At 45.0% G+C, this 13311-nt stretch overlaps 1 protein-coding gene across 3 annotated transcripts in view; it reads left to right on the top strand.

Moving 5' to 3' along the window:
• POLK (DNA polymerase kappa) overlaps positions 1 to 13311 on the top strand; it is an 869741-nt gene that overhangs the window by 535122 nt on the left and 321308 nt on the right. For all 3 annotated transcript variants that reach the window (XM_086960765.1, XM_086960763.1, XM_086960764.1), the window contains exon 6: positions 7865 to 7996. In XM_086960765.1, coding sequence (XP_086816891.1) covers positions 7865 to 7996 — 132 coding nt within the window. The remainder of the gene's footprint in view (positions 1 to 7864; positions 7997 to 13311) is intronic.

Below are 13311 nucleotides of genomic sequence, written 5' to 3'. Positions count from 1 at the left end.
TTATTAGGTAAAATCAATTTCAAGGTATGCGCCCTTGGACTGTCAGCAGTCTGGCCCCAAGGGGGTTCAATTCGGGGATATTGGTGTTTGGGGTAAAATTGGCAGCGAGGGCATGACACAATAGTAGATACATATGAAATTGCCTCTGGGTAAAGTGACCATGATCTTGCAACTCCTGAAAGTTCAGTATGTGGGTCCCCGTCCATGCATCCCTAATGACTGTGATACCTGTATTATTCCATCTTTGAAACCCCGCCAGGCCTGCAATGTGATGTAGTCACTTTCCTTTCTGAAGGGGGGTTAGTCCCATCAGACAGAGGTCCCAGCCAAAAAGTCAAAGGGGAGAATCTCTAACACAGGAAGACCACTCTGGTAATAACCTGGAGGCTCTTGGATATTGGTGTGCCATAGAAGAAGTCCATAATATTATCTAGGCCCAGTAGGGAGACTTCTCCTGAGTAACTTAGGTCAGCACAGCCACCACCAACCCTGTCATTGATAACAATCACTGATGAGGCTCAGTAGTAACATTAGAGATCAACCATCCACAGCCTTCCCTAATACGGGGACTGTCTGCCATTGACAAAATGCTTGAGCGGCCACCAGACCATAGAAACAATCAAACGATAAAATGTAAATTGATACTTGTATAGCGCACTACTCACCCGCAAGGGTCTCAAGGCGCTTGTACGAATACCGCTGTGGAACCCATCCTGGCTTTCCCTGTGAGGCGTCCACTCCGAGGCGAGAATTATCAGGTCCGTGGAATTTTTGAGCCCAAGACCCGCCGAGGCGGGGAATTGAACCCTGGTCCCGGGCCAGACCTCTGCATCAGGGTCTGCCGCTCTAACCATTGAGCCACACTTCTCCACTATAGAGCTGAGATTGTGAACCACTGGCTGAGGATCGAGAGTGGGAAATGCCTGAAGGCATAACTAAAAATGAGGTAAGATCATCATCTTAAAAAGGGCGATGCGACCCATACGTGGTGTGGGAGCTGGGTCCATCTCTGGATGTCACATTTCATATTTGCCACCAGGGGTGCCAGATTGAGATGTGTTTCAGTAGCAGAAAGATATGGACCCCCAGGTACTTAAAGGAAAGGCGTCGCACTGGAATATCAGATTACCAGGAATGGACCCTTTGAATTAGACCTATTCGTACAGAGACTTCCACAAATAGGTCTAGCAGGGTGAAACATCTGGGGCCCGAGGTCAGTGGGTCGGCAGGGAAGAGGAGGACCTCGCCTGCATAAAGCACAATCCTCTCCTCTGGCCCATCCTCCCAAGATCACCCATGAAATAGGTTATCATAGCGAAATACCTCACTGGAGGTTCGATCACCGAGGCGAACAGTAGAGGGGAAGGAGGACAACGCTGGTGCATGCCTCTACGGATTGGGAGTGGGGCAGAGAGGGACCTTTTAACCTAACTCGCACAAAGGTTTGGCATTAGTGTACCCTAATGAGTCAACGTAGGTAAGCCCCCAGCCCAGCACATTCCAGGATATTATGCAGGAAGGACCAGTCCACTGTGTCAAAGGCTTTCTGAAAATCTGTTAGAAACAGTGCAACAGGAAGGGGGGGAGTAGGTTATACACAAGAGTGCCACCTGAACCCATCTGATGTAGTGCTGAGTACTTAGCCCTAGCATAAATCTGCACTGGTCACAGCGGAGCAGGTATAGAAAGGGCAAACTGCAAACAGTTGGCTAAGATTTGGGCAAACAGATTGACCTCAGAGTTAATTAAGGAGTTGGGCCTATAAGAGGAGCAATAGTATGAAGGATGGCCCAGTTTAATGATGATCTCTATGGAGGATATGTCAAGTCTCAGGGGAACAATCCCCTTCTCTGCAACTTCGGTATGAAGTGTAACCAGGAAGGGTGTTAATTCAGTGCATAACGTCCTATAGTATTAACTGGAAAACCGTTGTGGCAGGGCATATTGCCCACCGACAAGTCTGACAGGGTGGTTACGATCTCATCCGCCGCAATGGGTTGGTCCAAATCTCGGGCCAGGGTGAGGGGAAAGGGCATTAAATGTCTTCTAGCAAGAGGCAATCCAACTCCCGAGGGGGGAAGTGGGGTTGTGATCTGCAGACGTACAAATCTCGGTAAAAGGTAGCAAATGCCAGTAGAATGTCAAGAGTGTGATCAGTTGCTGGCCCTCTGCATCCACAATATAGGGCACTATTCTAGAAGCGGTGTCTCGGGTTGCGAGCCAGTAGAGAAATTTCCCGGATTTATCACTGTGCTCATATATATGCTCCTCGTCCTAGCCATCCAGCATTGTCTGGCCTCTTCCAGCGAAATCTGTTGCAGTTGGCCTCTGGCTGCTGCCACTCGATGAGCGTGTTCGGGGGAGGGACGCCTAGATCCTCACCCTATGCCTAGATTATCGAGGGTGCGAATCTGAGTCTCGCGAGCTGTAACCTGTGCTAGTTTCTCTTTCTCCCAACTTCTGATAAACCCATTTACGAGGCCTCAAATCACAGGCTTACTAGCCGCCCAGAACACGCCTGCTGAGTCCACCGACCCTTGGTTAGTCTCAAAGTAGGAACTGAGTTCGGACTCCAAGTAGGTATCCGTGGGGGTCTGTGAGGTACCAAGTGTTGAGGCACCATTTGGGCCTCTGGGGTTGGGTCTGTGGTAGCTACAGTCAGGGTCAGAGGAGCATGGTCAGAGATCCCTGTGGGAGGATAGTTAAACATGTCACATGGCAGACCTCAATGGCAGGTAAGAGGAAGAGAGCTATCCGACACTCTGTTTTGTAGGCTGCTGGGGTATGCATGTACATGTGATCGTTGGGGTGCCAAGCCCTCCACAAGTTGCAGAGCCCCAGGGAATCTGTCCAGTCTAGGCAAGTTGTTGTGCACATGAGGCATATCCTGGGTTGCGGGGAAATCACCTTCATCTCCTGGTTGAGCCCAGCGCAGTGCCAGAACCATGTGGAGGGGCACCTTCCTAATACCTCAGTTGTATTTTGATCCGTTGTCGTGGGGTCCATAGGCTGCCGCCTACTTTGCTTATATGGTAATCCGGAACTGTTGCAGCGTTAAAGTCCCCGCCAAGGATAGTACTTCCTACAGATTAGAGAGCAAGTAAGTCAGTGAGATCAGTGTGGTAGAGGGTGCATGATTGGATATGTATATATACGAAATTGTGCTGTCTGCCTTCTAGTAAGCCCTTTAACCCAACATATCTGCAATTAGGGTCTTCGTGACTATCCTCCTCCAAGAACACCCGGTGCTCGGCCTCTGTGAAATAGACAGCAATATTCCTAAGGAGGAGCAAAAAATCCACTTCAGTCTCCAGTGCGCATTTCAAGTCTTGGATGTCCTTGACGATAGTAGCAAGATCAGGCTGTGCAAGTACTTGAGGAGTTATCACAGAGGAGGAGAAAGCCGAGTCTCCACCGCCCACCAGCATAGTTTTGTACCAGTCCATCTTGGTTTGGGCCTATGCGGAGCTGCGGGGCTTTGTCCTTGCCCATCATGACTACAACAGAGCCAGGTCTGGGTGTCACAGCATGGGTTGAAGCCCCCACTGGCACGCCTACCCTCAGTCAGTACGGGCAGCCAGGTCTTCTCTGGGAGGGACAGGTCACCCAATAGGGCTGCAAAGCCAGCCTCAAAGTCCGGGCCCTCTCCACAGGTTGGCCGGCGATACCGTTGGAATGACCCAGTCCTCCCCAACGGGGCAAGCTCCCTAACCCCTCCCCTACGGAGGTCCCAAAAAGGAAGGCAAGAGGAGGGGGAGCTGGGCAAAAAACGAGAAGGGGAGCCTAGAAAAGCAGATCAGGGTCAGGGATGTGGTGTCACACTCCCACCGCCGCCCCTCCTCAGTACCACTTCCCTACCAGTTCAGGCATCTTTGTACCAATGCAGCGCCGACTCCCCACTCAGCTGCAGCGGCGAGGCATCAGGGTCCACCACGGGGGGCAAGAGAAGTAGTCAGTGTGTCTTGGTCAGCAAAGGCGAGGCAGCCAGTTTTCGCCAGGGTAGGCAGCCAATTCGGTGGGCAGATGATGGGTTCAAGGAGGTCATGAGCAGTTTCTAACTGTGAACACCATCTTGGCCTCTCTGGCCATGCCCTCATTTATACATATTTTAACAAGGGTAAATGCAATCAGGTTACTCCTGGTTGGCAAAATGCTGAAATCCATTGTTGTTACGGTAAATAAGTCTTTGCAGTCTTGACCTCTGGGAATAGAGGTTACCCTTTTTTGTGACTGGAAAAAAAAACTTTATCTTAAGACCTTCCTCGCACAACCATTTCTCCCGTAGACAAATAATTGAATTTTAGTTGAAAATGTTTAAAAGGACATTGAACTCTAAAATTATTAAGAGACCATGGATATTCCAGGAGAACACTGTACAGTGCTTAATTTGAGCCGGTGGTTTCCGGTGCTCAGCACCGGAATTAATTGCCAGCACTGGGCCTGATGAAAGTTTGCCAATAGGCAGCACTGTCTGGTTAATTTCGGTATTAGCACAACAGCAGCTATGTGTGATGGCTAGTAGCTGTATTTGTACTGTCATTGCCAGCTGACAGAGGCAATGTGTGGTGCAAGCTCAAGTGGCCTCCCATCAAGAGCACCGCCACTTAGTGGTTTACAAATTAAGCACTGAAGGTTATGTAAGACCCGTTTCCATAATCTATCCCATTTAATATTGTTGTATCACTCCAAGACTCATCATTATTTGCCAAATAATTAAAACGATTCTCACTCAAGGTAGGTCATAAGGATGGGGCAAAATCTTACTCTCTGACAAGCTATCTATGATTATTACTTCGCTGTATGTCTCACATTTATTTGCAGGTGGCCATTGGGCTTCTAACTCTGGTGCAAAAGATATCTGATTAATTGTAGACCTGTATGATGGCAAAGAAGGCAAAGAAATGGCTTTGTCGCAGAGTTAATACTTTCCATCTCTTGAGAGCCATCAAATAGTGTCCAATGTAATTGGAGACCCCTGTCTGCATCTAAAACCACATCCTTATGAAGTCTCAATGGAAGAGCACCTTAATCATATTTTTTCTTTTACAACACCCACAGAGTTTATATCATTTGAAGATATTTATTTTAAGGAATGACAACTTGAAAAAAATTGCAATATCCGAGAGTGGTTTAAGGGTCCCAAATTATTACCTCTTTTCTGCTTCTTATTATTTCAAGCTATAACCTCTTGGCACTGATGATTCGTCTGCTAAGGCGTAGGAGCTTCGCCCCACTGCTTTTAGGCAGTGGAAATAAAGGAAAAATAAAATGATAACAGCTCAAATGTATTATCATTTTATGTTTCCCTGCTACAGCAGCTTGGCGGGGCAGGGTGGGGCTGCTCTGCTCAAGGAGCAGGGAAGGAGTAATGGCACTCTGTAAAGTGCGCATGAATGTTTGGCCGGCCGCCTACTGCTGCATTGCAGTGTTGTGATTGGCTATGAGAAGGTGGGTGCTTCCTGTTCCAGCGAGCGAAGGGACGAGGAGGAGAGACGCGGCAAGGAGGTAAGTGGTATTTTCTTTTTCTCCCCTCTCCGCCTCCACGTCTTGCCTCAGGTGCCTCGCCACCCCGATCCATGCCAGCCATCTCTGCCTCTTGGTTTTGGTATGCAATCTAGCGTTAGCCATCCTAAGGCATCTCTATTAATGTATCGTTGGACTTCTTCCTTACATTGGCTTGCATAGCTGATCTTGCTTAGGTTGACTCTTTGAACTTGAAACAGAGGATTTTACCATAGCTGGAGAACTCTAGATTTTTTACTGTCCCTCTTCTTTGGCTTACTTTCATCCTCCACAAAGGATTACAAACCTGTTTACTAGACATGACTGACTTTTACTACCCTTTTGCAACAGAAGTCGTTAGGCCAGACATGCAAGTTCTCAAGTTATTTGATAGAATTTGGGAATATGCTGAATAGTGGACTTTTTTGATCTCAACATTTGGCCGTTGGATTATAGGAGTGTTTCTAATTTGGTTAAAAATGGGATGAATAGAAAAAGAGGAGTCTGGAGACATCTCTGGCTCCTCTGGAGAAGCAAGTGACCATCACAGCAGAAATTTTTGAGGTCTTGAGAACTCTTGAACATGGCCGCTATGAACTCAAGTGCGTGGACCAAAAATCTGAGGAGGAAGACATTGTTCTGCAATTTGATGAGAAGAACTGTCCATTTCATTTATGAATGAGTTTCTCCTCCAGTTTAAGACTGATACTCTTCAGATCACTTCTTCTTTTGCAACCAGTGAATGCCTTCTAGTCTTTTAATTCTCTAAGTGACTAAGAACAGCTGTGTTCCACAGCAAGCATGAACACCAACAACCTCCTCCTGGCTTCCTCTTTCCCAGTTGGCATCCCAAGAACGTCAAGAAAAGGGAGAAATGTTTCTCAATTTCAATAAGATTGAGCAAGTGAAGGCCACAGAATGGGGACCAGTATACTGCTGCCACTAAGTCGTCGAAAGAGAAAGCGAGGAGGCTCCACCCCTACATAAACCTTTTGGATCTAAACCTGTTTATCGCCCTGCAGAATCTCAAAATGCTTTCTTTGACTGACGTATGAGCAGATTACCTAGGGCAACCACTAGATGAGCTCAGTTAACTTTTAGGACACCAACTTACATGTATCATCAGGAGAGAAAGCAAGGATGACCTCTTTTCTCAATGGCAAACCAGTACTGCCTGTAAAGGACATACTGTAGCCCATCAGGCCTTTACAAAGGTCCTGGCACCAGTGGCATTTTTTCTTTGCCAAAAGAAGGTCCTCTGTTACTCATATTGAGGTGAGTGCCTCATTCCAGTGTTACCCTGGTATTTCTTTGCCACACAAACACTAGAGACCTAACACAAGCTTGTGTGCTCGGTGAACTACCACGCATTCCTTTTGATTCCCTTCAAATGGATTCAGTTCCTAGGGTGATTCTGGTAAAGTCCTGCCCTCCCTAGTTAGGGTAATGGCCATCAGCCTGTGAGAGTGACAGCCGGGAGGTTCCGCAGGCTTTTGGTATTCCAGACATCCTAGCTAATGGTGGTACCCCACAGCAAGCTCCATGTGGGCACCTCTTATAAAACATCAGATAGAGCAATATGATCAGCTGTGGGAATATCAGGTGACACTCATCCTAGTCCATCCATCTCTTTTTCGGACCTTGGAAGAGTAGGGTCATTTTGTTAACCTTTTGGTAGGCTGCCCCTTTCATCTACCAAAGCCACAGCTGCTAACAGTCTCCAATAACCCTGTAGAGTACGGGTGGTGATAAATAGCAGATAACTATACATCTGTGCATTGTGGACCATGCCCTTCCACATAAACGTGTTGGCAAAATTATATAGAATATTGGACTTCTGTCAGCCAAACTTTGCCGTGGTACATCCTTTGTTGCAGATGCAAAGGAATTATTTAAACCTACATTTGTAGTAGAAGAAGCTTTTGTTTCCAAATTTGTTTTGCAGATAATAGTTTGATATGTCTGAATGCAATGAAGTTGATGAATGAAATAAAACATTGTAGGTGGTGGTCACTGTAGATGAACCTCTCGCAGAAAGACTAGTGACACTATTAGTCATAACATGATTGTGGATTAATGGTATGTTAAGTGTAAGTGCATTATTGACAGTCATGCCGTAAACTGTCAATAATGTATTACAAGTATATGCAGACTGTCATGTCAAAAACAGTATCTAGATTTGTAAAGTATGTACTTATATACAGGAATAGTGGAACTTGTCTTTCAACTTCGTAAATGTGAGGTCAGTTGTAACAAGACCTTATTTCATGCTTCTATTCCATGTTTACCAGCCCAATTGCTGCAGAGCTTTGTTGAAAGTGTTTCTGGATTAATTAAATGGTATTTATTTTTATTTTTATAGTCTACTTCAAATTATCTTGCAAGGAGGTTTGGGGTGCGTGCTGCAATGCCTGGATTTATTGCCAAGAAACTTTGCCCAGGTCTTACCATAGTTCCTTTAAACTTTGATAAGTATCGAGATGTGAGTAAACAAGTAAGTAGCATTAGTTCTATACTTTGTTTACCCTTTAAGAATAGAATGAAACACCCCTTGTATTATCTACGCAAATAATAAATTCTTACTTTAAAGTTTGTGCAGTCGTCCTTTCAAAACTTGAAGTTTATAGTGTAGGTTTCTCCAGCAACCTCATTGTCTTACATTTTATCTGCATCATTGTTTTGTTGCATCGTGGGATATGTTCTTCTAGATCTGAACCATGTCGAACATCCCAGTTATACCATACCATAATGAAACAACCTTTAGGCCTTCAACAATATTGAACCACTTTATTGAACAGACCACATTAGAAGAAAAAGCTGTACATGCCGAGGAGTGCTATAGAAAAGCGTCAGGAGATGGAATTTGTATGGTAATTTAATAGGCATAATTATTGCATGGTAGATACTTTTAACAATTGACTAGCGTTGTCGGTACAGCTTAAGAACATTTGTTTGCGTGCACAAATTTACTTTGTGAAGAAAAAGGCCCCAAGTCCAACTATATATTACCAAGACAGCAAAGTAAAACAGATTAACTTGCGAGGGAGATTAATGAATAGCCTTAGCCTGCCATGAAGATAAACTTGACACATATTGGAGAAGTGTGGCTCACTGGTTAGAGGAGGCAGACCTGTAAGCAGAGGTCAGCCGGGACCAGGGTTCAATTCCCGGCTCGGCGGGGTCTTGAGTCCTAAAATGTCCATGGACTCGACAATTCTCGCTCAGGTGCCTACTCGATTCACGGGTTCACACTCTGCGACTCTGGGCAATAGCTTGCTTAATCTCCACAACGCCCCCTCGCGGAGGGATGCCTGGCTTTCACCTTGCGGATACCCTGCCGGGGATATCTCACAGGGGAATACCAGGACGGGTTCCCTAAGCAAGCGCTTAGAAACCTGTTGGTGATTTGCACTATATAAATTCCTTTACATTTACATTTACATCTCCTAAACAAAAAAGCCATAAGCCAACAATTTAGATGTCATTATGATAGTAAAGTTAATACAATGAAGAATTAAACCATCTCATGGGCTACAGCAGTATAGAACTGGGGTGTGTAGCCCCTTTATTGAGAAGACACATGATTAGAAGAACGAAAAGCTGTTTCTTGAAGAAAGAGTGTTATATCAAGCATTGGCAAAGCCAGTAGGACGCCCCTTTTCAAGACCTATTGGCTTTGCCATTGTATTTTAGGCATGTTGTACACCAGCGTGGCTTCTGTTCAGCGTGACTAAGAGTTAGTCGTATGGAGGACATGGTGGCATAGAGCAGAGTGTCATGGAGTAGCTTAGAATGGATTGGAGGGTTTGTGGAGTGGACAGAATTGTCGATAAAATGTGCAGAGGAGAATGAAGTGTTGCGGTGTAGAGTAGAGTGTTGTGAAGAGTGGAGGGGGATAGAGTGGAGAGAGTGTCATTGGGTTGAATGGAATAGAGTCTCGTAAAGAGGATTGGCATAGAGGGAGTTGCGTAGAGTGAATCAGAGTGTCATAGAGTGGCGTGGGATGGAGTAGAGTGGAGTGGCACAGAGTAGAGTATTGTAGAGCGGTGTAGCATAGAGTATTGTAACGTGAAATAGAGTGATATATACTGCTGTGGCATGGAGAGTGGAGGGGAGAGATATGGAGGGCTGTAGATTAGCGTGGAGTGGGATAAAGAAAAGTGTTGTAGAGTGCAGTAAAGTGTTTTAAAATAGAGTGGCATAGATTAGACTGGAGAGACATAAAGTGGCATGGAGTGTCGTAGAGTGGCATAGCGTGCTGTAGAGGTGAGTGGCATAGAGTGACATATAAAGGAGTGGAGTGACGTAGAATGATGTAAAGTGTTTTAGAGTGAAGTGCAGTAAAATGGAGTGGAGTTTCTTAGCATAGAGTAGAGTAAAGTGTCGTAGAGTGGGGTTGCCTAGCATGGACTATCGTAGAGTGGAATTAAGTGGCATCAAGTGTAGTGTTGTAGAGGGTAGTGGAGTTTTGCAGTGTATTTTGCCATCTAGTGGAGTGGAGTAGAGTGGCATAGAGTAGAGTATCATAGGGTGTAGTGACGTAGTGTGCGCTTTGTGTGATTATGCACTGCCATTACCGACAACACACTTTCAATTAAAATGACCATTACATTTGCACAGACATACAGTTTTACTGATAAAACTGTATAGCAGACAAACACTAATGTGTGGAAATGGCATCGCCTAGTGTATTGATTTGTTTTTATTGTATTAAAATATTTCTTCTCAGCACACTTCTGAATTCCAAAAAAGTTCTTCATTTGTGTTCTCCTAATTCTGATATATTCTAAAATATTTGCAAAGTTCCTTTACAGGCATTTCAATTGTATTGTGTTCTAGAAAAAGCCTTTCCTTTCACACCCCAGATTGTCAAATAAATCCTCTTACTTTGAAGTCAGTGAAAGAAGAGTAAACACCAAGCTCCCTCTGAAGACGGAGCCTGACATTTGCACCTCTGTCTTTGAAAGCACAGTAAATGTGCCAAGATACGAACGAAATTTGAAGGTCAGTTTACAAAGAGTGAGCCTCTGCCCCCAAACCTGGAGAGTGTCTGGCTCTGCTAGATGAGCAGGAGAACAGGGAATGTATTGTTATTTTGTAACAGCTCCATCATAAACTTTGATGCCTAGATGACACACGCTGTTGCAATTACAAGTGGAAAAATAGGGATATGAAAAGTATGTCCGTGTATGCCCCCAGGTTATGATTCTTAATTTAGTGGTATGTATACACTGACCTCTCCACATGGCAGTCAAGCCCTCAAGAATTACAGAGCGCCAGTGCCTTAGTGTGGTCATGAATATTGAAAGTTCCAAGCACATTACTGAACTGAACTGGGAGCAAGCCAATGGCCTCAGAACCCAGTTGTCTTCTCTCAGGAGCAGCTACAATGTGATGGCAGAACAGAGAGTCACTGTCTTGTGGGCTGCGGTTACCTTTGTAGTTACCATTGCAGCAAGGTCTTGCATATCGTTTGAGGTACAGAACTACTCTGGAAGGAACCTTGTTGTTCTTGACCGGCAGACCCCAACGGGCTTCCTTCTTTTTTTTCACGGATACAATCTGGCCCTAAATACTTTGATAATATTTCCACTAAGTGGTGAGATACAGCATATTGGGTGCCTACAGAAACCCTAACCACATTTGACCATCTATTTAGTGAGTGCCCGGCATCTAGTGAAGCGAATACATTCTGCTTAAGAGAATGTGAGCTGCACTCTTAACAATGTGCATCACAATCCAGCACAATTGTTCTGGTCAGTGGTGACAATAGTCACACACTTGTGCTCCTTGAGGCTTCCCAAGGTTTTAACCATGTGGCAAATATGTGAGACAGAACAGAGGAAAGAGAGGCATCAATAAAAGTGCACCAATGGCTTAAAAGCTTGAGGAAAACGTTGGGACACCACCATTGACATGGGCCATCCCCACTGGAATGAGTGCAACTCTCCCAGGATCATTTGAAGTTTTTCGTCAATAAATAACAGCATGGGATGAACATTTGTTCGTGGGGAAATGTGGCTTAAGTACAAAGATTCCAAACCTCATCATTAGACCATATTTACTTGATATGTCTTAATTATATGATTCTATATGACAAGCTTTCCAATCATAGGCCACGATCATGGCGAGTGGATGATATATTGCTCTTAATAAATCTGACAATCATAGTGGATCTTAAGGAAACACTATCATATGCATTTCCCAGGAAATGGAGTGGAAGGCATTTAAAGGCAATTCCCTCATATCCCTTCAAAGCTCTGATCAAGGACATATCATATATATCCTGCAACCTCACGAGTGTATTGGGAAAGGGAATACCTGCACACCACGCTTACTGATAAAGTGATAATCCTGAAGACAGACACAAAAGCTGCTTGTCCTAGACCTTATTGACAAAGATAATGGTACTGAGACTGCAAGTGGAGGCTCCGAATCTTGATAAGACCGGGTTAGTCAATCAATCAAAGACAATCAAAGAACAATTTGGATGAAGATGAGGCGAGTGCCTGTTGGCTTTCAAGCTTTTCTCTATGATCATGAATTCTATTGTTGACATGTTGTGAGACAGGACACCAAAAGAAATTTGTGTGCAGGACAATGTAGGCAATCTACTTTGGTCCAACCCTCTCCAGCTTAGGAAGTTCTTGGTAGTGTCTTTGAAGGTTTCTTAAGGCCTCAGGATTAGCCAAGCAGATGTCTCCTCTGTCTGTTGACTAAACATGCCAAAAAACCCATATCCACCATCAACAGATATTTAAATGTACTTGCCAAAAGGTCTTTCCTCTTCAAAAAGCTCTGTTGAATCATGTTGACCTCAAGAACTCCATCTTGGACACAAGGTCTTTCACTTTGCAGAAGGCTCTAATATACATAAACTCTAAGCCACCAAAGAATCACGCTGAATGGACTCATCTCTCTGCGTATCTTTTATGTCAAAATCTTCATACTGTGCTGGCTTGCAAGTTGAACTGACAAAAAGCCCAGCTAATTGGCCTGACCAACTAGGCTTTATTGGGTTCAGTCTTCATGGCATGCATTACCATTATGCATTCCAAAGCAGTGCTCGGCATCTGTTTTTTTCTATCACGTTTGGTTTTTTATTCTTTTTTTAGGATATGGTTGTATGGTAAACCTTTCCAGAGTTTATAGTGTACATTTGGCATTGGCCTTTTGGTATTTGTCTGCAATCACACGTGAAAGGCAGGCAGACTGCAGGGACATGAGCGAGCAGGCGTTGAGCCGGAGCGTGGGACTGCGTCCTGAGCACACCTTGATGATGCTCCTTATGTGAGGACTGTTTATAGCCGGACCGTGAAGCCAGTTTACGGCAAAACCAATGTGTTCAATTCTCAGCGCTGCCCACTCCCATCTCTGGCAGGCCTCCTGGTACCGCCACTAAACTCCGCCTCGGAAGGTGAGATGAAATCGACAAATTGAGCGGCGAGTCAGATGCTCCTGCCCCAGAATCACAGAGCCTGCTGAGTTTCAGGTGTTGTTTTTTACAGCCAGCATAAACTGCTCCTTCTTTTAAGGCCAGTTCCAGTTTCCACCCTGGGATGCCGATTTCAGGTGACCCTCTGGGAAGACAGAAGGACTAACTCATGTATAAGAAAGCTCTATTCCTCAATGCACGTTAACGTAGATGCAACTAACTCATGTATATGAAAGCTCTATTCCACAATGCACATTACGGAGAGGCAGAATCGGTTTTTGCTCACCATGCCATTTCAGTTTGGAACCAGCCATATGCAAATCAGTCTTGAACCAGCGCCCAAAGGGAATAGTCCAGCCCGAACTGCCAGGCCA

The sequence above is a fragment of the Lissotriton vulgaris genome, chromosome 3_1, assembly GCF_964263255.1.
Source record: "Lissotriton vulgaris chromosome 3_1, aLisVul1.2, whole genome shotgun sequence".
Taxonomy (NCBI): domain Eukaryota; kingdom Metazoa; phylum Chordata; class Amphibia; order Caudata; family Salamandridae; genus Lissotriton; species Lissotriton vulgaris.
Note: the sequence above shows the minus strand (reverse complement) of the source record. Positions and strands in the feature narration are given on the sequence as shown.